Genomic DNA, 27,138 nt, shown 5'->3' on the forward strand with positions numbered 1-27,138 from the left:
AATAGTAACTATAGAAAGAAAGACCTCCAACAAGTGAAGGCAACAACGAATAAAAACTTGAGCAACTTTAGCACTTCAACAAATGATTAGTACAATGATTATTTAAGCCCTTGATACAAAACTACAAAATGACTCTATTGGTAGAAAGAGAGGGCTCAGCACTTGTGGGATAAAGTAGACCCTTCAGGAAAGCACTTGTAACATCAACATCGACGCTGGCATAGCCCTTGGCAATGAGTTCGTTCTCCTCCTCGTCCAGCACACAGTAGACTTCGCTAGCTGCCGGCGAGTCCAGCTCAACTTCGGGGTATAAAACCTTAGCGGCTTCCCGACGAAACATTAGGATGGCCGAAAATGCCTGCTCTCTGGCTTGGATGCAACAGATCAACTCCTCGCCGGCAATTGGTCGCTGCTTGAATGCATCATCCAGCTGAGACAATAGCCGACGAAAGATAAAGTTGGCATACCGCCGACGACAGCACTCGTTGACCTGTTGCCGATTAATAGAGCTTGGCTGGAAGTGGACCACCAAAAGGATGAGCAGGCTCAGCAGCGTCACGATTACCGAGGCAATCACTATAAACTGCACAAAAGATTTGTCGACGTCATCCAATCTGACATTGTAGTCGATTGGCTTCAGATAATTAACCAACATATTGTTGTAATATGCGTTGATTCTTTGTGTACTACAGCAGTTTAATTTGGGAGCGGATCGGATAGTCAACTGAGCCCTTGTTAAAAATTTTGAATTGAATGAATTGATTTTCTGTTCGAAACGGGAGATTTACTTTTGGCCTACTAAGTACTAAAATAAAAAAAGGGAAAAAATTCAAAAGCAGCACTTCATTAAGCAGGCGGAGCGATTAAGAAAAGTCTGAGGAACTGGGAACGTTAAGAAAGCGGAATTGGAAGTACTCTAAATAATAACGATCTATCTATTTATTTACCTTAGCTTTAAAATCTTCAACACGTCTTTAATTTCTTTAATATCTTGTAAGGAGCTTTCACTAACCATGTTAAGGACTTTATGAAAACTTCAAACTTTCCAAAAGAACCTCTAGGAGTTTGATTTTGATTGACTGCTTGGAAAGTTCCCACTTATTAGCCAAAGTATTTGAACAGCTAATCAGCGCGCATATATTAACTAATATTAACAACCCTATCGATAGGCGTTTAAGTGCTCACTTTGAAACAGTCTTTACGAGTATTTAGCGTCCTCTAATCACCTGGCATCTAGTCTTCATTATGCACAGCTGTGGATCCGCACAACGTGAGCGAAGAATACCTCGTAAAGCGGCGCATTTTATGAGCGCAAATAATCGCGCTCGTAATTTGTCAATGGAAACGGAGCAACGTCACGTTATTCCATTTACGTTTCCCCCTGATAAGAGCTCACGTTACTCTCCGAATCGAGGGTAAGTCGCATACGTATAAAAGGCTGCTCCTGCTGTGCAATCCATACAGTTCCACAACGAACAGCCATATCGCAACAACTCCAAAGATGAAGTTTGTCATAGCAAGTGCATTGTTTATCTGCCTGATGCGTGGCATTGCCACCACCGACTATTGTGATCCCTCACTCTGTGGCGAGGATGAGACGCACATTGCCTGCGACAACGATGGCGTAAGTTCAAACTGAATTATTCCTTTAACATCAGGAATTGGGTTCAATCCTTGCTTCACAGGACTTCCTGAGCGATTGTCCCGATGATGCACGCTTGCTGGAGATCGATGAGGAGGCTCAGGATATCCTGGTGGCTGCCCACAATGCGGTGCGTGAGGAATGGGCCAGCGGTCAGGGAAAAGTCCCTGAGAAGGCCTGTCGCATGGCCACCGTGCACTGGGACGATGAGTTGGCTAGCCTCGCCGAATTGAACGTGAAGCAATGCAAGATGGAACACGACGAATGCCACAGCACCAAGGAATATCCCAACTCCGGACAGAATCTCTTCTACACCGGCTACAAGGGCGGCAATCCTCCCGACCTCAACGGCATCCTCGAGATGGCTGTCAAGGATTGGGCCGAAGAGGGTGACTTCGTCGACGAGGAAATACTTGCCGAATATCCCGACAACTACGAGGGACCGTAAGTTTTGCGGTACGCCTTCGAAATGCTTCAGGAATTAACCCATTTTTTACAGCACCATCGGTCACTTCACCATGGTCGCCCAGGAACTTAACGTGGCTGTCGGCTGTGCCGTTTCCAACTATGTCAACGAGAGGGGCTTCAACACATTCCTTGTTGCCTGCAACTATGCCACAACCAACTTCATCACGCTGCCTGTCTATCGCGCCTGTTCCTCAGCTGGCGAGGAGTGCACATCGGGACCCAATCCCGAATACCCGGCCCTCTGCTCCTCTGACGAAGATGTCGTCTACAACTAAAGGTCGAGACAAACACAGACTGGCATTGTTTGGTTTAATGGATTCTCTTTCCGCACATTTATAATTAGCCATAACCCTTGTACTATTCGCTTATGTATCTCTTCTAAATTTCAATAAAGCTGAGCATATTAAAACTCTTGGTTATATCATTTCGTAGCTACAGTAAAAATAAAGCTGTACAAGTTGCATTGCGATAACTTCAAAACTCAAAGAGTAATACACATTAGTATAAACGGACGGACAAACAGACGGATGAGAATTATACTAACCAAATGTACCAGAAAATTAATATTGAGCGAACTTAACTGAGCAAATAATAAAGCTACAATTCTATTTAGAAAGTTCTTCCAATCTTTAAAATAAATAAGAAGAGAGTTTGATATATTACCTATTTAAAGAACTTTCTCTCTCTTCTATACTTCTAATGAAGTTGACAATATTAAGTTGATCACTTTACATATTTGGCAAGCTTCAATAAAATTAAAGCTCATCAGTAAGTTGCATAAAGTTAACTTTAAAATCGAAAGAGTAAAACACATCTATATAGACAGACGGACAAGCTCAACTTGACAAATAATAAATCAATAACTTTATCAAGCAAAACCCTCGTCTTTACCAAGTGCTCTCATCCTTCATCAGTATTAACAAGAACTTTCTGCTATATATGACGAACAGTTTGTATATTTGTATTTCAGATCGAATGTTACACACAACATAGTTAAATGCTTAACGACATTTGATATGTTAAAATTTAATCGTACGTCGTCGATTACACTAGATTGAATCAATCGTCAATTGCACATCTGCATTGAAAACACAATAGATAAACACATAAATTTGCGCAATTAGATCGTCATCGATAACAACGATCCTTGAGTATGGGGAATGAAGTATTTTGAAGAATGCTTAACAAGCATGTATGTTAGAATGTGATTGATTGCTGATTAAACCTGATTGGACATCACTTGGCAACAATTGTCTTGAAGACCGTCGGACGCTTGTGTGCCGGCAACTGGCTATAGCAATAGCTTTTGATTGCCTCGAGATCGACCTCGGCATCGGGGGACAATATGCAGATGACACCTAAGCGATGGCCCCACATCTTATTGGGTATGCCAAGGACGGCGACATCATTGATGCTCGGATGCGAGATGAGCGCCTTCTTGATCTCCGAACCGTAAATCTTGTAGCCGCCCACATTGAACACATCCGACGACTTGCTTAGAAAATGAAAGCTGCGATTTTGATAGGCACAAATATCGCCGGTTTTGAGGAAATGCTCTGTGTCATCTTTCGGTTCTTCGACTGAACGTTGTGGCCATCGACGCAACTGCAATTGTGGTGCCTCTTCTCTTACCACAGCTTGCTGCTGTTGCGGCTGCTGTGGCAAGTCCTGTTGGCTTCCTAAGCATGGCTGTTGCAATTCATTTGCTGTCGTTGTTTGTTGCAAGTCCTGTTGCGGCGCCTCTTGAGTAGCTATCAAGGTTGGTGGTTGCTGCTGGGTTGCCAAAGGTTGCTGTTGCACATCCTGTTCGAAGATCAGTTGTGGACTTGCCACAGTTTGAGGCTGTTGCTCATTTTGGGCTTCGACCGGTTGCTGCTGCTCCTCCGATTGCTGTTCCTGTTGCTCCTCCGTTTTGGCTGCCACTGACCGCCTTGACTTTAGCGAAAAGAGATGCTTGCCGCATATTTCCAGCTCGCCAATCACAGTGCTCAGCAAAGGCACCTCAGTTGGAATCTCGCCAGCGCTGTTGCAGCTGACCAGCTGCTCGCCTTCGCTGTTCACCAGACGCGCTGTGACACCGACCAGCGGCGCACCCAAAGTGCCCGGCTGATAGTCCTCGGCATTGGAGTTCTCATCCAAGGCAGGTCCCATCACCAGACCGGTCTCCAGCATGCCGTAATACTCGTAGATACTCTGGCCGGTAATCTCGCGCCAGCGATGAAACACCGCCTCGGGCAACAGGCCAAAGGCGGTGGCCATCAGTCGTGTCTTCTGCCTGCAGTGATTGATGATGTACTCGACCATGCGGGAGTCCTGGGCAAACATCTTATCGTATTCGGCAATGAGAAGCTTATAGATAATGGGCATGGCCACAAAGATGTTGACACGCTGCTTCGTCGGACTGTTGATGCCCAGCAGCGAACTCCATGCCGTGTGGCTGTCGAATTTCTGCTGCAACAATATGTTGCCGCCCACGCCAAGCAGCGCTCCGATGGCGGTATGCATGCGTTGCATCGAGATGATGGGCAGCATCGAATCGCCAGCATTCAGATGCCAACTGGCGGTCAAACAACGCATCTGTGCTTCGATGTTGCTATGCGTCAACAGCACTCCATTGCGTCCATTCGCTGAACTGGGCGTATACAGCAGCATCGCTGTCGCATTGGCATAGTAATCGTTGGGCAGCGTGCTCTCCGGTATGAGTGTGCCCTTCATGCCGACCAGCTGCTTGGCATACATGGCCGTCGAGGAGACGCTCTCCGAGCTGGGCACAAAGTCATGATCGAGCACAATGCTTGCCGTTTGCAATTTGGTGGCCAACTCTTGGGTCATCTCCTCGCATTCGGGTGTGCCAATCAGCAGCTTCGCTTTACAATCTGTGGCCTGGCCAATCAGCTCATCGGCCGCCTGATTCGGCTCCAGCGGCACTGCCACCTGTCCGGATATCCAGCAAGCCCATTGGATGACTATCCACAGCGCATTGTTTGAGCACAAGAAGGCGACATTCGATTGCGATGCACTGCCTGAAAAATGTTTCAAAAATGAACAACTTAAGAAGCACTTTTCATTAGCTTACTTACCACAAAAATTGGAGATCTGTATGGCCAGCTTTTTGGCGGTGATGTACAGCTGAAAGTGGGTGAACTCTCCGCTGAAATCCTTTACGGCTATCTCGTCCGGATAGAGCATGGCCTTTTTAAACGTTGGCACTACGAAATTCTGTCGTTCATCATCGATAAAACTCTTGCGCAGCTTCTCAATAAGCGTGTCCTACAAATAAAGCAATTCGAATTTATATCCAATTCACAAATATAGTTTATACTCAATTTATTTGTATTATTCGAATATTCACCTTATGCACCAGCTCCGAGGAGCAGAAACGCAGCGAGGGACAACAGCGATACAGACGTTGCACACGTCGCAGCGACAACATTTTGCACCACACAAAATAAATAAATGAATTAAGAAAAGTTGCTGCCAAATGTTTTATGATTGTTTCTCGATGCTTCAATTTGTCGAACCTCAAATGCAACACTAACCCAAACTGTCAAAACAAATTGTGAGAACTTCACATCAAATGCAGCGTCTACTTCGATGTGCCCAATGAATCCAAGGAAAATATAGAAAATCACTGCTGAGCTTAGACTTGGATAGGCGTTTTCATAATTCACAGATGGTAAACAATAATTCACATCAATTTCGTAAAATGTGAATATGAAATTTGTATAATAATTCGTCTTTTTTAAAATCCAAAGAGAATACAGAAAATCACTGCCTTGCTTCGACTTGCATAGACCCTTTATCAAGTCACAATTGGTAAAAATTGAAAAGCAAAAACAGAAAATTACTGTTCAGCATCGACTTGCATAGATATTTTCCCAAGTCAAAGTTATCAAACAAAAATTTCGTAAAATCGAAATTCTTATGATAATTGCAACAGAAAATCACTGCTCAGCTTCGACTTGCATAGACCCTTTCACAAGTCACAAAAATTCGCACAGAATGTTGTAAAATTTGTAATTTTTATTATAATTTTTCGTTGGTTTTTATATTTACACATTTAATAGGGACGACAAAAAATAAACATAGTGTAGTAAAAAATAATAATAAAAAAAAATACATATCAAAAAAATACGACACAACGAATGTATATGTATGTATGTATTTTGGTATTTACCAATGCCGTTCACAACGACAGCTAAAACGATGTGATCATTATCTGCCCCCGCCCGCCCGCTACTCGCGATCATTATATCGTATATACATATACATATATTTGTATATACATATGCGTTTATGTACATGACAAAAATAAAAATGTTACTTGTTTTCGTTGCAAATATTATCATAGTTATTGCGCAGAGAGAGTTCGCTCTTGTATATATGTTTTTTTGATCTAACTGAAGACCTTTTTCTCTATTCATCGCCGGCCACATCATCAAGAGTAGACCATTCCCCATTTCTTTCTTTTTTTTTTAACAGTAGAATCACAGTTTATATGAATTAAAGTGTCAAACAAAAATGAGCAAAACTATCGTTTAAATACTTATCCAACAAATACAAAAAAAAAATACAAAATCTGCTCAAATGTGGAATGCTTTCCAAATACCAAATTGTAACAATCATGACTTTACTATACTAAACATAAGTGTGGAATCTGACGAAATTGTAGTCTATACTTTAGTTCTTTATAGACTTTGTTTGCTGTCAAGTCAAAGTTATGGCTTAGTTCATTACGCTGAATACTTAGGGAATACTTGTGGCTATAGCTAAAACACACTGTTTTCGACACAAATCGAAAAATCAGCTTTCAATTTGAGCATGGTAAATAACAGTTGTAAACTTAAAGTGATAGTGAAATAAGCTCTCGCAATTTCGTTTCCGCTGTGGGGAAAAGCAGCGAGAATCAATTGCATTTGATGGTTTCTCTAAGTACATGTTTAGTGTTGTTCTACTGTAAATGCTGGGCTTAATTATGGCATGTCGTTGTTGTGGTGGTTGTTGGGTTCAGAAGAGCTCTTTTTTGCATTTTTGGGAGATCCACTGGATGTGTTTTTGAGCACTTGCACCACTTCCTTGCTTCCTTTCTATTGTTCGCTTGTATTCGAATTGTACGCTTTGCTCTCGCTCTCGCTCTAATTGATGCTGCGCCTTTTCTCTCTCTGTCTAACTAAGTAGTTATATGTCTCTTCTATCTCTCTCTCTCTTTCTCTCTCTGTCTGTCTGTCTCTCACTGTCTCTAGACACGCTTGGGCTTGCTGACAATGGTGTAGTTGAGACCGTTGTAACTGCGATGATCGAGCGCTGCTTCGTTCTTGTTGTTCGTTGTGGTTGCGACTCCTGTTGATGTTGATGTTGGCGTTGTAGCTGTTAGAGGTGTCGACGGAGGCGTGGCCACGCCTCTCGCCAAGCATATATCCGCTGAGATGTTATTGGCAGGCAGTGCGATGTTGTTGTTGTTGTTGTTACTACTAAGATTATTATTGTTGGTGTTGCTGCTGTTGTTGTTGTTGTTATTGCTACTGTTGGCAGTGTTGTTGTTGGCTTTACGCAGCACTCCGTAACCCAAATGACTGTCGTCAGCCTTGCGAAAACTCTCGGTATCGGGACTAGCGATCAGCTCATATTCATTTGGAGGCGGCGGACTGCAGCGATGCAATCGATTCGCGGGCAAATTGAGATTCACAATTGTCTTGTAGCCACTGGACGTTTTGTTGTTCGGCGACAGAAAGTCCAATCGATCATAGTTGGCATCCGGTGAGACCAGCACACCACCACCACCACCACAACCCGCACCCAATCCCTCGCCAATGTCGATATCGATGATCTTGGGTGTTGATGTGCCGCTATTGCCTCCATTCGAAGCATCCTTGCGCTTCCCTTGCGAACGCTGACGCACAAAGTCCGTGTCACAGCTGAGCGTGGCGGATGGAATGCGCTCACAGTGCCGGACATCGCCAACGCCGCGTGTCTTCCACGCATCCGTAATGTTCTCGATGCACTCGTAGTCGCGCTCCACAGTCAACAGCTTGCCGCCGCCGCAGCTCTCGTTGCGCAGCGGCAAATCGGGCGGATGGTGATGATGCAACAGCTCCGGTGCCGGGCTGCTGGGCTTGAGTATCACAGCCGAGCCGCCGCCGCTGTTCTTGCTGTTCGCATCCGAGGCGGACGATGTCGTTATGGCAACGGGTTCATATTTCACAAGATTCTTGTATTTATTGTTATCACATTGAGTTTGAAGTGCAGCCGCCGCCGCTGCCGAAGCTCCTCCAACAACAGTTCCAATCGCTGTCCCCGTCGTCGTCGTCAGTTTGTCCAATGGTGATGGCAACTTGCGTGGCGGCTTATTGGGAATGTGCTTCAGCTGCGATTGCGTTTGCGACTGTGATTGCGATTGCGACGATTGCGTTGATGGCACCGACAAACTGACATTGATGCTGCCATTCGATGAGAAGTTATTCAGCGAATCATTCGAGCTGATGAAGCCCCGCAACGAGATGCAACTTTGTGTCGAATTGATCTCGAATTCACCGCCATGCGGATTACTCGACGGCGATGGCGGCAACGGGCTGCGTGAGCCGGGCTCCATGCCAGCAGCCGCACTAAATTGATTCTCATTGCATTCGATGCTGCTGAGGCTGTCGCCACTGATCAACTTCTTCATCGACTTCATCTTCGCGGACATGCAGCGAAACAACTCCTGCGGATTGGTGTGATCCAGCGTAAAGACGCCCTCGCCCGTGGTGCACTTCCGGCCCGCCTCGAACGTGAATTTGCCATCGCGATAGCCGTATTTGCGTATGAAGCGATACGGCCACATGGCAATGGTCACATTCAGATCCTCCGATTTCAGTTGCAGCTCCGTTGGCGTCATCTGCAGCATGTAGGTGCGTGGCTCGATGTTGCACCTAATCGATGCCTCCGACGGTATCAGCGTAATAATAAACAATCCATCCTAAAAAACAAGAGAGAGAGTGAAATAATCAATCACACATTTGCTTATAGAATTCTTTTGTTTGCGTTTCCCAGCTGCAGCTAGAATTACGCCTAGCTTTTGTTTATTTCTAGGGAATGCAATCGAAACAGTTGTTTTTCTTCCCCCTCTTCTGAGTATTAAATAACATCTGACTAAGCTTTTATGCGGCGAGCAAAAGTGTGCGATATTTTTATCTGATAAGTTTCTAACGCATTCCTAAGAGTCGCAAGTTTTGTGGTATTTGCAAAATTTCATAATTTACCTAATGCTTTATTCCCTCTTATGAAAGTTTACGGTATTTTTATCTGATGATTTTCCAACGCATTCTTAAGAGATGCAAATTTGTGGCAAAATTTCATTATTTCATCGTTGCTTCTTTCAATTTCCTTAGTGCTTTATCCCCTTTTATGTTTAGACTGTCTGATCTAAGCAAGCGTAGACTTTAACTCATTATGTAACTGAAATACTTTTTAATAGTTGTAGAACACATCTTTACCAAATTTCAAGTGGAAGTTTGCAATATTTTTATCTGATGATTTTCTAACGCATTCCTAAGAGTCGCAAATTTTGTGGTATTTGCAAAATTTCATAATTTACCTAATGCTTTATCCCCTCTTATGTCTGATCTAAGCAAGCGTAGAGTTTTACTCATTATGTAACGGAAATACTTTTAAATAGTAGTAGAACACATTTTTACCAAATCTTAAGTGGAAGTTTGCGGTTTTTTTATCTGATGATTTTCTAACGCATTCTTAAGAGTTGCAAATTTGTGGTATTTGAAAAATTGGATTATTTCATCGTTTCAATTTCCTTAATACTTCCCTCCTATGCCTGATCTAAGCAAGCGAAGAATACAACTTTTTTATAAACTGAATATTCTTAAACTTAGTCTAATACATCTTTACCAAATTTCAAGTGGAAACAATGCAGAACGTGGGAGAGAATTTTTCCTTGAGGAAGTACAAAAAAGAATGCAGCGAATGCTTGGCAGAGTCGCAGCGATTGCAGGCGGAGAAACGCGCCGATTACCAGGCGCTGGTTGCCCAAAGGCAATGGAAGCTAAAGCATCGATCAAAACCAACTGCAGAGGCACCAAAGGAGGAGAAAAAGATACCCACAGTGAAGGAGATGCTGCTGCACACGCAGGAAAAGCTAGTCTACAAACAACTGCAACAGGTAGCCAAGGACATTTGTAGACGCTACCCGACGACACTCAAAAGGCTGGAGGAGCTCAAGTTATACGTGGAGATGCTGAGACAAGAGCGACGCAACGAAGAGTTCAATGCGCGACTTTTGGTTCCCCAAGCGAGTGTGAAAGAACCCATTTCCGATTGCTTTGCACATCCCCTCAAGCTGTGTCAAATGCTGCTCATTAATGTGCACTATCAAAGTTGGTTGAAGCAACGAATTCCTGTGTCAGTATGGAATGCAGTGAAGCATGGGAAGCGCAGAGAATTCCCCATTAAATATTACTTCAAATGTGTGAAAGAGAATATTGGAGCCAACTTCAAGGTGATCACCGATTATACGACGCACTTCTGCCATCCGATGCTCTTGTCCGCGCTCTCTCCTCACTTTGAGGAGAAATCCAAGCAGCTGGAATGGTATTTGCCGCCGTGCATCGTCAGCACCGAGACATTTGTGCGCACCTATCGCTGGATTATCGAACCTCTGACGGCGCTCAAGTTGAGCCAACTCATCGAGCTGACGAGAATCGCCAGCTTCATGAATATCCCCGACTTGCGGGATCAATGCTGGTTGGAGTTGTCGCGTCTGTTGAAGCGTCCCGAACTCATCTGCAGCATCTATGCGATGGCAAAGAAGTATTGCATTAGTTTCGAGCGGGACGTTTTTCCCTACTTTTCGTACATATTTCTGCCCTTTGTGGCGAGCAGCGAGTTTCTGGAATTGCAATTCGAGAGGGTCCTTACTATATTTAGTTCGCAATACCTTCCGGTCAATTCGGAAATGGAAGTGAGCGAACAAACCTCTTCTTCTCTTTTGTCCCCCTATTTAGTTTACACTTTTTGCCTCCTTAGATATTTTATGCGATGCTCTTGTGGCTGGATCATGATTGGAAGCAGCGACAATGCCACATTTGGGAGCTGTTTCAGCACGTACATCTGGACATGATGCCAATAACATTTCTGTTATTGTTCTGGGATCGCAAGGATTGTCCACCCGCCCTCGACTTAATCGCCGACACCTTGGAACCACAAATTGTCGATATGATCTTCGAAATGTGAGTACACATCGATCTATTGGAATTTTGCTAATCTATCGTGAACTCGTAGCAAAGATAAACCGTATAAGCACAGGGGCAACATGGCAAAGAGGCAACGTCATTGGATCTACGATTCGGGTTGCAAATATCATCATTCCATCACCTGCAATGCAATGCGTTTTTTCACCTACAGCGACTTTATCGGCTACTTGAACTTCCTACAGTCAACTGGCTATCCTAGCCATCTTCGCCTCAAGTCCGTCGCCGATCCGAGTATTGTCTGCTGCAGACACAGGAAATAATTGTATTTTAATGTTGTATAACTTTTATAGTGCTTTGATTAAAAAGAAGACATCTAACTGAAGCCTTTTCGTTTTCAAAGGGGTTAACCGAAAGGTGGTTAAGAGAGTACAGGTTTATCTATGATTTCTACTTTAAAGTCTTTTAAGTACTTTAAATATTATTGCTTCCTGGGTTTGCATATTCCATAAACTCAGAGCTAACCACAGCTTCAATAGCTTAGAAGAAGTTAACTCCTTGAATTCTCTTTTAAGAAAGCTCTCTCGATGAAGTCTGATTTTGATTGCAGGTTTTTCTATGATATTTCTAGGAAAATCAATAATGGCTCAATGAAAGTTTCCTGTCTATCAAGAATGTCCAAATATCCACGACTCAAATACAAGACTAAAATAAATAGAAAATTATTATATCAACTCTGTCTCGCAATATCTGGAAAGATCTCACACACAACTATAACTTATTCCAACTGATCGCAGATCGTGATTCATGCATTTATCCTGTATTCACAAACTTACAAATGAGCTGCAGTATAGATCGTTATCCTCCTCGATGGCACCGTGGGCGGCATGCATGCCACTAATGTCACAGAAGGCGACCATTTGGAGGGCGGTTACCCAATCCTTGAGCTCCTCATCGCTGTTCGTGTTGAGCGTTAATTGTCCATTGCGTTTGACAATCTGTATGAGATTCGCTGGCGGCGGCTCCTGCGTGATCTTCACACAATTCTCCAGCGTGAAGATCTTTGGATTCTTATCATCTTTATTCTCGCAGATTTCCAGGCGGGCGATCCCATGGCGACTTGCCTTGAATAGCAGGCAATATCGACTGCATGATTTCTGCAAGATACAAGGAATTTGTTAATATCTTTCATATTTTACAAAGCTTTTAATAAAGTGAGTATTTTGGGGTAAAACATTCAGTTGATAAAAAACGAAAGCGAGAGTGATCGACTACCAAATACCCTTTCCCCTAGAATCCGACTACAAATGTATTTCATTATTATTATTATTAATAAACTATTATTTGTAATATTAAAGTGAATTTTTAAATTTAGGAATGTAAAATATGTAGTATTGACTTTATTTGCTATTTATTAAAAACAATTTATGGCGATAAACTAATCGATCGCATCTCGGCCAAAATGTTTCGCTTGCTTTGTAAGAAACCAAATTTTAATGTTGTGCTAATCAAATTTTCGACGGAATTTCGAGCGTTACTTACATAACAATCAACATACACACACACACACACACACACACACATATGCAAATAAAACATATGTACGCATGTGTATGTGTGACGAGCCCGACCCTAATCCTCATACACGCACACAAAGAAACACACTTGTATACTTATGTATATGCAGATGGCGCATATTGGCTCTTCAATCCACATTTCCTGTCATATGGGGAATATAAGTTGTATATAAATACGCGACACGATGAAACATCCATGAATCCCCCTCCCAGCACACATAAACACATATACAACCCCCTCCCCTGTGCTATAAAACAGCCGACATGCACACAAACTTAAACAGTGTATAGCAAAAGTGTGTGTGTGTGTGTGTGTCTCAGGCGCGCACACGCAAAACGAAAATATGTTCGACTCGCCGTTTGGCATGTCTCTCTCTTTCTCCCACCTTATGCTACTCATTTGTATGCAACAAGTATGCAGATGGAGATATCTAGACAAATACACACGCGCGCGCGCACAAACACCGACAACACATATACACACACGCACGCGCTTGCAGACAAATCCACCATGCACACATAGACAATACACATGCATGTACATATATACTCTCATTCACTCACACTAACATGCACATGGCGATGTCCTGTGTTTTAAGACGCATTTTGCCAAAAAAAAAAATAAAAATATGCATAAATGTACAAAACTTTTGTGCGTTGCATTTCTGTTTGTTTGCGCGTGAGTGTGTGTGCGTGGGGAGGGTGGGAGTATGAGGAGTTGGTGGAGAAAAAAAATGTCGGAATATGTTAGATCGGTGTGTGGCAGGCTCAGAGAGCTCTCTTACCTTTTTCGAGATACGATTTAGCGAAAATCCAGTTTGTGTTGGAACATTAAGATATCCAGCCAAAACAGGTATTTCAACATCCATTCTGTTGTTGAGCCCCGTTTCGCTGCTATTGTTTGTTGTTGCGCCCCTGTTGCCTGCTGCCCCGCCGTGTTTTGTTTTGTTTGTTCCGCTGCGCCGTGCCGATTATTCACTTAGTTTTTCTAATTCAATACAAAACACAAATCCGATCTTTTCATCACTTTTTCATATATCTATTTGATACAATTTATATTTGCTGGCATACGCAAGTTGATGAGATTCTTCACACTTCATATTTACAAATGACTAGAGGTGGAGAAACATCGATCGCAGAATCGATGCATCGATCGATGTTTTTACACTTGTTGAAAACATCGATTTCTTAATGATAAACATCGATGTTTTTTATAGTCTTTGTGCAACGCAATAATACTATTAGAAAAGCACTTATTATTAAACAATTTATTATTTTGAATTATTTAGGACTTGCTTCTACCACAAAAAACAATGGAGCTTTCTTGAAGCTGTTTTATTTGTCGCAGTGTGACCACGAGCAATATTTGTAGAATATACGTTTAAACGTCAATAAAATATACCGAAAATACCAAAAACCCAAGAGCTGCCAGATGGTTACACAGTCCATAAATCGGCGCGTCGCCTTAAACTGGTGGTTGATTCAATGTTTTTCAAGAAAGTTTTAGTTTTGATGCGGCCGATTAGATTTCCTTATAACATTTTAAATTTTCGTTGCAGCAATACAAATTGATAACCATAATTTAATTTACCATATACGATAAATATATTTTACGCAAAACGTTTTGGTGTGGTGACACTGCCATAAAATACTACAATACTGAGACACAAACAGCCAAAGCGTTAATCGAAAGCCACGATCGATAGCAACGAAAACAAAAGTGCTGATCACTTGCTAGCCAATGCAAAACATTATACACATTATCCTAATTATGGTATATATAACATAAATTGCAATTAAACAGCAATTACAATTGGAAAAAAAATATAAAACGCAATTCGCGCTCCTTTGTGGCACATGCGTAGTTGCTTTGAAAGAATTTATCGGCAGACCGCCACAATAACAGCAGCGTTGCCAACCAACGCAATTTAAGTATTTCGATGTGAATGGCCAAAATAAAAAAAAAAACAATAACATAAGGGCAATTGCGAGAGTGTATAGTGAAATATAAAAAGAAATCAACGATGGCACACGATCGAGAGGTGCTACGCATGATATGGGAGGGACAGATTGGCATATGCTTTCAAGCAGACAGCGATGAAATTGTCGGCATTAAGCCAGAACCCTTCTATTTAATGGTCTCCCGTCTCAGCTATTTGCCGTTGGTCACAGACAAGGTAAGTAGAAGAAGAAGCAGCACTGCGAAAATGAACAAAAACAAATCAAAAAGTTAATGTTTGTGTTTATTTAGGTGCGAAAGTATTTTACCCGCTACATTGCTGCCGAGCATCAAGAGGGCGCCGTGTGGTTTGATTTTAATGGCACTCCACTGCGTCTGCATTATCCAATTGGTGTGTAAGAGTGATTGCAATGGCGGGGAAGGGGAAGCTGCAGAACTTTTCCAATTGTAATTAACGATTTAATTAATTACAGGTGTGCTATACGATCTGCTACATCCTGACGAGGACAGCACACCCTGGTGCATTACCATACACTTTTCCAAATTCCCCGAAGAGTCGCTCGTCAAATTAAACACAAAGTACCACACAGAAAATGTTGAAATTCCTATTAACTTTTTAACTACTAACGCTTATTCTTGTAACTTTTTTCAGAGAACTGCTGGAATCGCATTTCCTGTCCTGCCTAAAGGAGGCCGATGTCCTTAAGCATCGCGGCCTCGTCATCTCGGCCATGCAGAAGAAGGATCACAATCAACTCTGGCTTGGTTTGATCAACGAAAAGTTCGATCAGTTTTGGGCGGTCAACAGGCGCCTCATGGAGCCCTACAGCGATCAGGAGTCCTTCAAAAACATTCCCGTGCGCTTCTACAATGACGACGTAAGTTTCATCTTGACTAGTCTTGGCTTCTTTTCTTTTCTTTTTCATGTAACAGTGAAACTTATTCTCACATTAAAGTTGCAAGGCAGTTATATCATGTGAATGATTTTCCTCTACAGCAATAGGTAGTTAATTCAATCCAGAGTATTCATTCATCAATTAGCTCAATTTGCTTTTATATTTTCCCTTCACTTAACCTCACTTTTAGTAAAGTTGCAGCCAGGACTTAACCTCACTTAAGTGAAAACTTACAAATTATATACCCTATTAATAATGTTAGTTATGTTTTGAATAATTCAGCTGGCATAGGATATTTTAACTGCTTTTGTTTGATTTTAAACTAACTTAAGCTTACTGACTCATTTCTGTATGTTCCCAAACGTACTTTGTAATTTAAAAAGCTAATTATTATTATTTCATTGTGGACAAGCAATTAGCAACAGGGATTTTTACGTGTCTTTCTTTTTTCATTAACCTTAACTTCATTTTCTTGAAAGGGAATTTTAATTCTTTTTTTCTTCTTAGCTTTAACCACACTTTCTGTGATCCTAACCTCACTTTAGTTATTTACTGATGTCACTATAATGTAAACAAAAGCATAGACTTACTAAAAGTGGTTAAAGTAAAAAGTTTAGTTATCAATTTTGAATTTATGTGAAATTTACCTTAAAACTGAAATGTTTTCAAAGGCTGGCAACCCTTTTTTCTTTAAATTAATGCGAGCTAACCTCACTTTTATGTGTAAACAGTGCTTTAACTAAATAATAATTGAATAGCAGATTAGTAGATAAGAATTAACTTTAGTATCCATATTCTGAAGCCGATTTAAAAAAAAATCGGTTAATAATTTTAGAATAATTAATGAACAATTCTGTAAAATGTATTCTGTAGCAATTTTAGAACAATTAATGAAGTCCTTTGTAAAAGGTGTAGTAACAATTTTCTGTAGCAGATTTAAAAAAGAGTGTTTGACAAATTTTAGAACAATTAATGAAAAATTCTGTGTTCTGTAAAGTATAATCCGCTATAGGGGAAAATAATCCAAAGTGTGATTTATTTGTATTGCGATTGTTAATTTGGGTGTTTTTTATCCACTGCATTTTCTCAATCATCTCAATAGGATTTCACGTACATGCAAAAACTAATTTCACCGCTAAGCGAAAGCGGACAAAAGAAGAATCTGAGCGATCTGATGGCCGAATTATCGACACCTGTGCGCAAGGCTGGTAAGTAACAACGCCTACAATGAATCTTCTCTGTCTCTCTAAGCTAGAAGCGAAATGAAACAGAACGAAACGAAAGGGATTTTCCGGCTATCAATTACCACAGCGGCGTCCACTCAACTCAAATGGGGCATCCTTAAAGTACAAACACAGCTATACTATATAGAGATAGAAGACAGAAGATAGATAGATAGATAGATAGATGGAGAGAAGCTAGACAACGCGACTCGGGTTTTGGGCCACAAAAGGTGCCAGTCAGTCTGGCACGAACAAAAATATTTCTATTGAAAAAAGGCCGAAACCGAAGAACGAAGTCGAAGTCGAGACCCTGCGGCACTGCCAATCATTCTTCAATTCATCAATGTCGCTTTTGCAGCAGCAGCGGCAACAAAAGACACACAACAACAATAGAGCAGAGAGACTGAAAAAAGAAAAAGATAAAAATTATATGAACAATAGCCCCCGGGCAGTCGCAATCCCAAAAGTCCCTCGTCTCTCGGCTCTCGAGAATTGAACGTGTTGTGTTGTTTTTTTTTTTTCTGGGTTCCTCCTCCTCCTCTCTGGTTCTTTTGGCCAAGTGTTTTTCGGCCATTCAAACACACAAATGCATTTTCCACTTTTCTACTTTTCCGTCTTTCCTCCACGCACAATGAAAATGCAGTGCGTGTGGATTTTCGTGGCAAGTTCGGCTGGATAGCAAACTGACCTGCGGCGCCGGCGACAAGTGAGAAAGAGAGAGAGAGAGACTGAGAGAGAGAGAGAGAGGGAGGGAGGGAGAGATAGAGAGTGCGAGGCGGTGGCTTAGGTGCAATGATGGCATTGGGAATTCCATAGCTGGACAAAAGGCGGAACTAAATACCTGCGGCTGGCTGCGGGATTTACGAATTATACTTGCCACAGAGCCAGCACACACACACACACACTCACACACACAGTCGATGTCGCTTTAGTTGTTCGCTAGCATGGAAAATACTCTATAGAGAATTTTGGTCTTTCATTGAGAAGCGTCGTTGTCCTCGACGTTATCCTTAAACATCGTTTTCGCCCAGTCATCGACGATCCCCGGGGATTGCTGCTGAGACTCGACTACTTGAAGCATCAAGCATCAGGACTCTCGCACGCATCTGTTATCGGGTATTTCCCAAAAACAAAAACCTTACAGACTTTGCACTCTCTAGCCTAGGTGTGAAATTTTTATTTGCATGCTTCAGCCCAAATAAAACTGCACTTGAGAGTGAGAGAACGAGTGAGGGAGAGAGCAAGCACTTAGCAAATCGGAATTTCCCATTTGAAAAAAAAAGGTGAGAGATGCCGCATTTCTATCGAAACAAAAGCAGATAGTATAGATCGATGGATGGATGGATACTATGTAGAACAACACGTATTTTCCCAAAGGTCATGCAACGTGACAGTTGCAAACAAAATGCTGTTGTCCTTGAGTGTTGCACACACACACACACACACACACACACACAGCATTATAAACTGTATTCGTGATCTGATCCGGGCATGAATAGCTTAACCAGACTCGGACCCAGACCCAGACCAAACTGGCTTAAATGGGCCAGTTAAATGGAGATTCGGCCAATCGCCAATCTCAGTATTTTTGTGGATTACAATGTCGAAGTTAATTCTTGTTTAGGTCGCACAATTCATTCCATTCGATTAGATTTGATGGAGCCCCTTCTCTAAGCCATATACTTTAGCACGTTATGTTTGCGATTTAGCACAGATCTTGAAGAAGATCAAAGATCAAGGGCTGTACGATCCCTAGATTTAAAAAATATTACAGTTTCGTAAACTATTTCGTTTGATAATCAATTAAATATGAACACAATCATAAAATATTACAATATCATATAATATAATATAGAATTATATACACATTTCTTATAATATGCAAATAATCAAAAACAAAGTTAATTTCGAATTTCAATTTCCTAGATATATCATTTCTTATAATGGAAAAAGACTTAAATACATAACACACATTACAGTAAAAATACAATTCATAAACATTCCCTATACAAAATTTGATCTTTAATCTATTTATGAAAAAAGCGAATAGTTTCTTGCTATTAATCTATTCTTAAACATCGAATATAAATGCTATACAATAATTTGATATAATTGCATTTTAAATCGATTTATTTGAAATCGCATTTTTTGTAGACTGAAATTTATGTCTAACACATTATCTCTAATTCACAATGGAATGCAGACACCCATAAAAGTCAATCTGTATTTGATCAACTATTTATTACTCTTTATTATTATGTGTTCTGACGCATCTTTTATAGTTAACGCATTTGCTTAATGAATGCCAAGACGTTTTATTAAATGTCAGCGATAATTTAACAAATATCTTTGTATCTGAAGTCATGGAAAAATTCGTTAAAAATGTTTACTGTATTTAATATATTTTATATTACAATTCATTTTTTTTTTAAATCACAAAAATTGAATTTGAATTTTATATTTATTCATAGAGTTCTTTAAACTTTAACTAGAACTCTTATCTTAAGAGTTCTAATAACTAATTACAACTTCAAATATTCCGTATTCGTAAAGAAAAGAATTCAATTTAAATGACTTTTTTCCCTTAAACTGTAAAACCTTAAAATCTTATAAAAATGATCTTGCTAGGAAAATATTATATTACATTATGTTTACCTGTAATGTGCTTAACTGTCCTATTCTTTAACTGTGAAAGAAGTTAATAGTGTTGACTACATTATAGAACTGAAGATTATATATTTTATTTATTTTGATAGAATATATGTACATATTAGAATTTCATAATGCTATGTGTATTTTTGTATATTATTATTATTATGATTGTAATTATTATTATTATTATTATTATCATTATCATTATCATTATTATTATTATTATTATTATTATTATTATTATTATTATTATTATTATTATTATTATTATTATTATTATTATTATTATTATTATTATTATTATTATTATTATTATTATTATTATTATTATTATTATTATTATTATTATTATTATTATTATTATTATTATTATTATTATTATTATTATTATTATTATCTTTATCATTATCATTATTATTATTATTATTATTATTACTATATATGGTTTCAATTGTAGTGATGGAAAGATTTGCTGAATATTCTTTAACCAACCAAGAAACTTTTCAAGTTAAAACTTTCGAGCTGCTTTAAGCATTTCAGTTTGAGGTTATTTTAACCCTAATTCATATTGAGTTTTGTGTGTTTTTTCGCAATTTTGCATTAATTTGCGGAAGATATCAATATACATAGTACTCTATATATGTATGTATGTATGTGTGTATCTGTGTATGTGTGTAGTAGTGCAATAGTGTGAGTGCGCGTCTGTGTGGGGTAGATTTATGCACGCCCCCAGTCGACGATCCATTAACCGCAACGCATTCAATGGATATGTTTATGCGTGTAACGCCCCCCACTCTCCAACCTCCAACCCCCCCTGTCCGTCCGTTTGCTTACTGCACATCGTGCGCTACTGAGTTGTTTATAGTTGAGTTCTAACATTGCCTGTAATGATGATCCGTTTAGCGAGCTGCCCAACCATCCATCCATCCCTCTCTCTCCCTCTCGCCCCATCAGCATTGGCAATTGCAGTTTTTGGAGTAAAAGAAGAAAGAAAAAGTTGCCGCCGCCTTTTGCATCCGCATCCGCCACAGAAACACCCACAAATCACAAATCACATACAAAACGTGGTCAAACTATGGTGTGTAGTGGGGGAGGGGGAGAATGCATACCCCAAGGCACTTGCACGTACGTGCGTGTGCTTCTGTATGTGTGTGTGTGTGTGCGTGTAATGCGTGCATTTTCATAGAAAATTTGTATTTAAATTGAAATGAATTTCAAATATACAATGCAGTCGCCGTGGCGTGGTTCAAAGTAGATGCCATTCCGAGAAATCAAACAGCAGCAACAACAACAACAACTACGGCAGAGGAGAAGAGAATCTAAGACGCGTCAAAAATAAAGAAAACGCAATGTGCTGCTAGCGTCGCAGTCAGCGTCGTTGGCGGCTCCTTCTCCTTGTGTTTTTTTTTTTTTTTTTTTTGTTTTTTTTGCTTTGCCTTTTGCTTTGGTTTCGTTTTATTTTATGCATTGCGTGAGCGGCAGCACAAGCGTGTGTGAGAAAGAGAGAGGGTGGGGTGTGGAGCAGCAGTAACAGCAGCAGCAACAGCGGCATCAGACAGGCGCTTTCATGATTTGCCGCCGGCTGTTGACGGCGATTTTGGCGTTCACCGGAAAGCAGCGTCGGCGTCGACATCGACATCGGCTTCGGCGCTGCGGCGTTTTGGCTTTTTGAATGCTTACCCACACACCGAGACACACATCTGCACACCGACACGCACACGTACGCATACACGCAGCCAATTGTATGCGCCTCTCTCCAACGCGCTCTCTCAATGTGCTGTGCTCTCTTTTGGCATGTCCCCTGTGTATGTGTGTGCGTGTTTTCGTTTGCATTCGTGTGTTGTTTGTGTATTTGTGTAGGCCGCTCTCGAATGTGTGAAAAGGAAGTTCTGAGATATCACCTCCGCTTATTTGTATTTACACCTCCAAACTGCAGCAAATGCCCGGCCCCCACCCCTGAGCCGTCGGAAATCGCACCTCACGTTTGTGTTTGTATGCGTGTGTGTGTGTGTGTGTGTGTGTCTACGTGTGCGTGTATGTGTGTATTTATCACTTGCTGCGCTGCCCCGTCGCCATCACTTTTTATGATCAGCAGTTTCGGCAGCCGCAGCTGCCGCTCTGACTCGCTTCTCCCCTTCCCCTTCCCCCGGTTACCGTGAGTCGTGTTCTTGTTGTTGTTCTCGTTGCTGTTGCATTTGCCACCTTTGCATTTGCTTAGTCCCATTTCGACACATTTTCGTTTGCATTTCGTCAATCAGACAAACAATGCACAATGCAATCAGGACCCTCGCTCGCTCGCTCTCTCTCTCTCTCTCTCTCTTTCGTTCGCTTGTTCTCTTTGTACACCTTTGTGCCTGTGTGTGTGTTTGTTGCTCAATTGTTTGCGCCACGCCTTTACATTTTGGGTGGGCTGCGGCATCGGCTTCAGCAGCTGCAAAAACAAGCCAGCAACAAGTTGATGTCCTTTGAATTCATTTCAATATCCTCTAGGGATCTTTGCCACAAGATTACGCTCTTAGGAGAGCAATCTGAGTTTGCTCTCTCATTCTCTCAACTTTTTGGCAATGCACTTTACGAAGCTTCAGTGCTAGTCGCTACTAAAGCTTTATCTATTTTAGCAAGCAAAACAAAATGCAAGTCCTAAAAGCTCCGCAGGGTATTTAAGTTTCGAGCAAGCCCAATTCAATAGCTTTTTGGGCACTTATTGAGCTTCTTGTTATGTTGAATTCAATATGTGATCCAATGCAGCTTCGTCACCTTCTCCTGCTCGCACTTCCTGTACTAATCATCTTTTATTTATGTCTACAAAAAAGCGAGAAAGATAAATGAAAAAAAAAGAAAAAACAATAACAAAGTGTTTCGTCAACAATTTTCTTCATTCGATGAAGTTCATTTCGTCAACAACTTTGTTGCTCCATCAAAACAAACCGAAACTCATTGCAGATTGGCGAATGGCAAATCGCAAATCGCAAGAACGAAGAACTTTGCGTAGGAGAACTTGTACAATCGATGAAGAAGACGAAGCAGCAGCTGAAGAAAACAAGCAAAAAATATATGTACATATGTATGCATGTATGTATACAGACATACATAATGAATAATGAAAAAATCAATTGATTAGCAGTTTTAATGGCGTCACTGAACTGCGAAATGAAAATATGCAATCGATATCTTCGATTGCTGACCGGAACTTGAGCATGTGGCCTGATCGGTGGAGGATTGCCACAATTGCCACTTCGAGCGGTGATCATAAACAAAGATAAGCATATACAAAAAAAACGAAGCTTTTACAGCAGATAGTAGCAAAAGAGTAGACGGTGATATTGAGCTTTTATCATTCAAGTTTTACGTGTTATACGCCTTTTTAACTATAATTAGTTAAATGCGCCTGAAAGCTCATTGAAGTTTAATGAGCTTTGGCGTTATTAAAGCTGCTTCGTGTATTAATGAGACGTTTTCTATAATATTAAGTGAAAACAGACTAATTTATGTTTATCTCAGATACAGATAAATTTCATCATTCGATTTTTACTTGTTGTACGCCTTTTTTTTTAAATATGATTAGCTTAATGAGCTTTGGCGTTATTAAAGCTACTTTATGGATTAATGAAACGTTTTTAATGATATTGCATGAAAAGCAGTCTAATTTATGTTTCTTTCAACCATTTTGAATATTTTTGTTATATCAACAACAATTGAGATTTTAATTAACAACATATAATTATATTAGCACTGAAAGCTTTGGATTAACACCTTGACATTGCTTGATTTAGAAATTGATCATATCATAAATCTTCCGCTGCAGTCTGAGGAAGATTCAACGGGTTTTGGCGTCTGAATTCTTCTAGAAATGCAATAATTCATATTTAAGAGAAAAGTGCTTCACTTTATTATTTATATTAATCATATTCGAATGCTATAAACTTCAACTTTTTAATATACGATGTTTTATAGCGCTTTCAATTAGGATTATAATTGCTAATAATACTTGCAATGCTTCGGTTTAATAGATTATTGATTGTTAGCTAGAAATGCAGCTCGAATGAGTTTTCGGAGCTGATAGCTCCTTTGTTTGGGTTCAACAAACAGATCAAGATCCAAGCGATCTATAATAATACCCCATTATGTTAATCCCAATCTCGCACACGTGACCCAGAGAGCAGGAGGGGAGTGGAAAAAAATGCGAACGAAGGGGGATTGGTCATATCAATGCTATATTGCTGGATTTTATTGGTTTATAGAGCGCAATCTATTAAATTATTATGATGATTGGCTTTCTTATCAGATACGTTGAACATTTCGCGCTGCAATGGTTTATTTTTAGGCATGAGCTATGCGCGCCCTCTTCACCACGACAACACACAACAACCTCTCTCGCTCTCTATCTATCTGGCTCTCTCACTCTCACAGTTTTCGATGTGGTTTGCGGCGTTGTCGATAATAAAAATGGGATCAATAAATTGTCAGACTGTTTGGCGCGATTCTTCTCGACATCATTTTTTTCTGTGTTGTTGCTGTTTTCTGTTGCTTAGGGTGGCGCTTCAATGTTTCCCATGTTGCTTCCATTATTGTTATTATTATTATTATTATTGTCGTTGTCGTTGTCGTTGCTTCCATTGATAATCACGCGTCGGCAAGATCATAAAACATGTCTCTTATAGATCGTACCCATAAAGCTCGTTAAGCTGTCTTGTTCTCGCCTAATTAATGATCGTCGATCATGCGAAATTGCATGGATTGATTCCATTTTATGGGCTAGCATTTGCAATCAAAAGCTTCAAGCTGAAAGCTTTCGTGATTTATATCGTACAACTTTTCTATAAACTTAATGCACTTTGAGCAGGCTCTAACTTCACTTTTTTTTACATATTTATGTATTATGCTAAAATAAAAATAGTTATCAATTGTTCTCTTTTTACAATTCGTTCGATAAGCTTGGAACACACAACAAAGAGCTTTTATTATTAAAGTGCAAGTTAGATGCTCAGTTTTTCATTGAACTAAGTCCGAGCTTTGTTGATCTCTGTTTGAGTGCAAATATTCCGTTTCTTTCTTACAGCGATCAGTATCAAGTGAATGAATCTTTAGCGAATTGCTGTCATTTCGCTTATCGCTAGACTATTTTCATTCAGCGCGTTTTTGATTGATAACTCTAGCTTGAATTTGTTTGGTTTTGCTTTTTCTTTTACTTACAAGATGCACTCTGATTAGCCAACGAACCAAATAGGGAAATACTTGCGGCATATTCTTACTTTATATGGTGTTGAGTTGAATGAAAAACGTTTGATAATCCAACAGAAAGATTATATATTTATTTTTGAAAGTTAATATATAATTTAAAATTAAGAAGATAACTTAATTCAAATACTAGAAACTTTTACTAGTTTTCAATACGGTCGTTAGTCTGTAAAGTTAGGTTAGGTTATTAAGCGGTAGTCATGCTAAATTATAGCACAAACTTGTTTTACAGCTCTATAAAGTATTATGCCCAACTTTCGTAACTATAGCACTTGTAGATTGTGAGATATAGCTGTTTATATGAACGGACAGACGGAAAGACAGAAAGTAATCGGAAATGCTTCCCTTTAGAGATGGCAACGGAATTCTTGTGCTTTCGCTAGAGATAATTATCGGTACATATAGGAGATATATCGGCGTATGGCGTCCTACTTGAACTCCGGCCACTGGCTGTTGCACAAATCTTATCGCATACACTCATTCCGTCGTTGCTTCCCAGTGTAGCATGTAATCAGGCATTATCAGAGCAAATACTTCTACATGATATGGTATAAGTGTGTGCTACTTACTTATGACTGCGTGTTGTGTAGGTGTCATTCTCTCTCTCCCCCCATCTCTCTCTCTCTGTCTCTCTCGCTTTTCGTGTATGTGTGTATGCTGGGCGCAATTCAACTTTCGAACCAATCTATAATTACAATAGACCAGCTATAATTATAAATGACGAAAGTCGCCCCGAAATGAAAACACAACTCAATGATCGTCCACTTGAGATTCAATGATTCGATGGCGGTGGCGAGGTGAAGTGAAGTGAAGCGTTATAGCGGTATTGTTATAGTAAGTAGTATATATAAAGTATGAGTACGATTGTCGATTTGTCGGTTCGTTCGTTGGTTGGTTTCGTTTCGTTTGGTTTGGTTTACGATCTCGCAAAGTCTCGATAATGCTAGCCGTGATTTATATGGCAATCAGATGGCCATATATATGGAGCACAGATTATTCCAAGTGGGCGCCATGGGCTTAACCTCAAATACTACAACACTTTGCAGTAGTTATCGATAACAGTGATAGTGCGATAACTTGAATTTGTAATTCGCATTTTATCACACAACATAACCTCAACACGTTTACGTGATATCGATCAGTTCTTTAGTCTTAACTTTATATATGAATACAATTGCTATGTAAAGATTAATGAAAAATAAATTAAAATATGAAAATGAATTCATATAAAAAGAAAGTAGTCTTATTCATATTTAGTTATTTTTCTTTAATCTTTCAACTAAAAATATTATATAAATTCCTCAGAATTCCCCACCAATACCTCTTGATTCTGGAATCTTTCTATAATCTATCAATAAATCATAAACTCGTTCCTTGATTCATAGATTAAGATTATGATTGTATAAATGATTTTAATCATTATTATTTCAATAGCTTAACAATTAATCCACTTTATTTATTTCTCCTTCGCAATTCTGAACTTCTTACAGTTGGCTTTCGCACACATGGCATCGATCTGCACGAGGAAACACAGCTGCAATGGATGTCCGAGCATTTGAGCTATCCCGACAATTTTCTGCATTTATCGGTTGACTACAAGAGCATATAATCGAGGCGATCGTGCGATCCCTAAGAGCGATCTGCCGATCTGCAGTGAGAGCGACCAGTGAGCGATTTCAGGCGATACCCAGGGCCGATCTGGACACAGACACCCGGATCGATATACACTATAACAAATATAATTAACTAATTAGCTAGTAGGATTTTAGCATTAAGTTGAATGTACAATACAGCATATTATTATACATACTTTACGGACATTAGTACTAAACTGATCGATGTACCATATTTATGCAATAATCTATATATATTTATACATATATATATATACTACTAGCTTGTTTTAGCATTTATACGTAACGCATGTTGTTTCGAGCAAAAGAAATGAAAGAAAAATAAAATGCCAAAAAAAAAAAAACAAAAGCGAAAACGAAAAAAAAACGATTAACATGAAAACGAAAAGGAAACTTAAGAGATTTACACGTCAATGCGATCGATCATTTTCTCGTATTTGTTCTCGCATTATTCTCTCGACAGGCAGTTCGTGCTATTTATAAGCCCTTCACAACGGCCAGGCGACTCAACTCTGGGCCCAGGAAGTCGCTCGACAAACCTCGACCCAACAACAGTCTTTGGCTTGGCTGGCTGGCAAAGGCATATCGAATCGAAAATAACCCATAAACGGTTATCAATTTCACGCACAACACACACGATATCGAGCGTGCTTCACCGCCGAATACGGC

General features: G+C 40.0%; 6 protein-coding genes across 7 annotated transcripts; 3 read left to right on the top strand and 3 right to left on the bottom strand.

The window, feature by feature from the left end:
* Positions 1-66: 66 nt before the first annotated feature.
* On the bottom strand, positions 67-758 carry LOC117571159 (uncharacterized). Its single transcript, XM_034253173.2, has one exon. The coding sequence runs from the start codon at positions 653-655 to the stop codon at positions 122-124; it is 534 nt and encodes a 177-aa protein (XP_034109064.1). The 5' UTR covers positions 656-758; the 3' UTR covers positions 67-121.
* A 694-nt stretch (positions 759-1,452) lies between these two features.
* On the top strand, positions 1,453-2,519 carry LOC117577745 (antigen 5 like allergen Cul n 1). Its single transcript, XM_034262656.2, has 3 exons — positions 1,453-1,624; positions 1,686-2,086; positions 2,142-2,519. Exons 1-3 carry the CDS (start codon positions 1,502-1,504, stop codon positions 2,383-2,385), a joined length of 768 nt encoding a protein of 255 aa, XP_034118547.1. The 5' UTR covers positions 1,453-1,501; the 3' UTR covers positions 2,386-2,519.
* Positions 2,520-3,046: 527 nt separating this feature from the next.
* Positions 3,047-5,646, bottom strand: LOC117577665 (malonate--CoA ligase ACSF3, mitochondrial). The gene is made up of 3 exons (XM_034262552.2): positions 5,463-5,646; positions 5,191-5,380; positions 3,047-5,133 (listed from the first exon to the last, which is right to left on the bottom strand). The coding sequence occupies exons 1-3, from the start codon at positions 5,541-5,543 to the stop codon at positions 3,347-3,349; spliced, it is 2,058 nt and encodes a 685-aa protein (XP_034118443.1). The 5' UTR covers positions 5,544-5,646; the 3' UTR covers positions 3,047-3,346.
* Positions 5,647-6,547: 901 nt separating this feature from the next.
* LOC117571534 (probable serine/threonine-protein kinase ndrD) lies at positions 6,548-14,161 on the bottom strand. Its single transcript, XM_034253727.2, has 3 exons — positions 13,652-14,161; positions 12,126-12,446; positions 6,548-9,065 (listed from the first exon to the last, which is right to left on the bottom strand). The coding sequence occupies exons 1-3, from the start codon at positions 13,733-13,735 to the stop codon at positions 7,350-7,352; spliced, it is 2,121 nt and encodes a 706-aa protein (XP_034109618.2). The 5' UTR covers positions 13,736-14,161; the 3' UTR covers positions 6,548-7,349.
* Positions 9,781-11,651, top strand: LOC127565193 (uncharacterized). Of its 2 annotated transcripts, none has more exons than XM_052002650.1 (3): positions 9,781-11,060; positions 11,126-11,328; positions 11,381-11,651. In XM_052002650.1, the coding sequence occupies exons 1-3, from the start codon at positions 10,011-10,013 to the stop codon at positions 11,610-11,612; spliced, it is 1,485 nt and encodes a 494-aa protein (XP_051858610.1). In that variant the 5' UTR covers positions 9,781-10,010; the 3' UTR covers positions 11,613-11,651. The 2 variants fall into 2 exon arrangements, with proteins under 2 accessions (XP_051858610.1, XP_051858616.1); XM_052002656.1 differs by having other exon boundaries at positions 11,386-11,440.
* Positions 14,162-14,817: 656 nt separating the features above from the next.
* On the top strand, positions 14,818-26,814 carry LOC117577220 (autophagy protein 5). The gene is made up of 6 exons (XM_034262216.2): positions 14,818-15,043; positions 15,118-15,217; positions 15,300-15,405; positions 15,479-15,704; positions 16,825-16,930; positions 26,326-26,814. The coding sequence occupies exons 1-6, from the start codon at positions 14,891-14,893 to the stop codon at positions 26,442-26,444; spliced, it is 810 nt and encodes a 269-aa protein (XP_034118107.1). The 5' UTR covers positions 14,818-14,890; the 3' UTR covers positions 26,445-26,814.
* Positions 26,815-27,138: the final 324 nt, after the last annotated feature.

Source organism: Drosophila albomicans, chromosome X, assembly GCF_009650485.2.
Source record: "Drosophila albomicans strain 15112-1751.03 chromosome X, ASM965048v2, whole genome shotgun sequence".
In the NCBI taxonomy this organism is placed as follows: Eukaryota; Metazoa; Arthropoda; class Insecta; order Diptera; family Drosophilidae; genus Drosophila; species Drosophila albomicans.

Excerpts from the sequence above, each read along its gene's own strand:
- LOC117577665 (XM_034262552.2), bottom strand. The coding sequence starts at position 5,543 with ATGTTGTCGCTGCGACGTGTGCAACGTCTGTATCGCTGTTGTCCCTCG. Across the intron at positions 5,381-5,462 it reads CCTCGGAGCTGGTGCATAAG|GACACGCTTATTGAGAAGCT; the intron begins GTGAATATTCGA and ends CTTTATTTGTAG. Across the intron at positions 5,134-5,190 it reads ACAGATCTCCAATTTTTGTG|GCAGTGCATCGCAATCGAAT; the intron begins GTAAGTAAGCTA and ends AACATTTTTCAG.
- LOC117571159 (XM_034253173.2), bottom strand. The coding sequence starts at position 655 with ATGTTGGTTAATTATCTGAAGCCAATCGACTACAATGTCAGATTGGAT.
- LOC117577220 (XM_034262216.2), top strand. The coding sequence starts at position 14,891 with ATGGCACACGATCGAGAGGTGCTACGCATGATATGGGAGGGACAGATT. Across the intron at positions 15,705-16,824 it reads TGCGCTTCTACAATGACGAC|GATTTCACGTACATGCAAAA; the intron begins GTAAGTTTCATC and ends TCATCTCAATAG. Across the intron at positions 16,931-26,325 it reads GACACCTGTGCGCAAGGCTG|TTGGCTTTCGCACACATGGC; the intron begins GTAAGTAACAAC and ends AACTTCTTACAG.
- LOC127565193 (XM_052002650.1), top strand. The coding sequence starts at position 10,011 with ATGCAGAACGTGGGAGAGAATTTTTCCTTGAGGAAGTACAAAAAAGAA. Across the intron at positions 11,061-11,125 it reads CGGTCAATTCGGAAATGGAA|ATATTTTATGCGATGCTCTT; the intron begins GTGAGCGAACAA and ends TTGCCTCCTTAG. Across the intron at positions 11,329-11,380 it reads GTCGATATGATCTTCGAAAT|CAAAGATAAACCGTATAAGC; the intron begins GTGAGTACACAT and ends GTGAACTCGTAG.
- LOC117571534 (XM_034253727.2), bottom strand. The coding sequence starts at position 13,735 with ATGGATGTTGAAATACCTGTTTTGGCTGGATATCTTAATGTTCCAACA. Across the intron at positions 12,447-13,651 it reads TAAATCGTATCTCGAAAAAG|AAATCATGCAGTCGATATTG; the intron begins GTAAGAGAGCTC and ends TGTATCTTGCAG. Across the intron at positions 9,066-12,125 it reads ATCTATACTGCAGCTCATTT|GATGGATTGTTTATTATTAC; the intron begins GTAAGTTTGTGA and ends CTTGTTTTTTAG.
- LOC117577745 (XM_034262656.2), top strand. The coding sequence starts at position 1,502 with ATGAAGTTTGTCATAGCAAGTGCATTGTTTATCTGCCTGATGCGTGGC. Across the intron at positions 1,625-1,685 it reads TTGCCTGCGACAACGATGGC|GACTTCCTGAGCGATTGTCC; the intron begins GTAAGTTCAAAC and ends CTTGCTTCACAG. Across the intron at positions 2,087-2,141 it reads CCCGACAACTACGAGGGACC|CACCATCGGTCACTTCACCA; the intron begins GTAAGTTTTGCG and ends CATTTTTTACAG.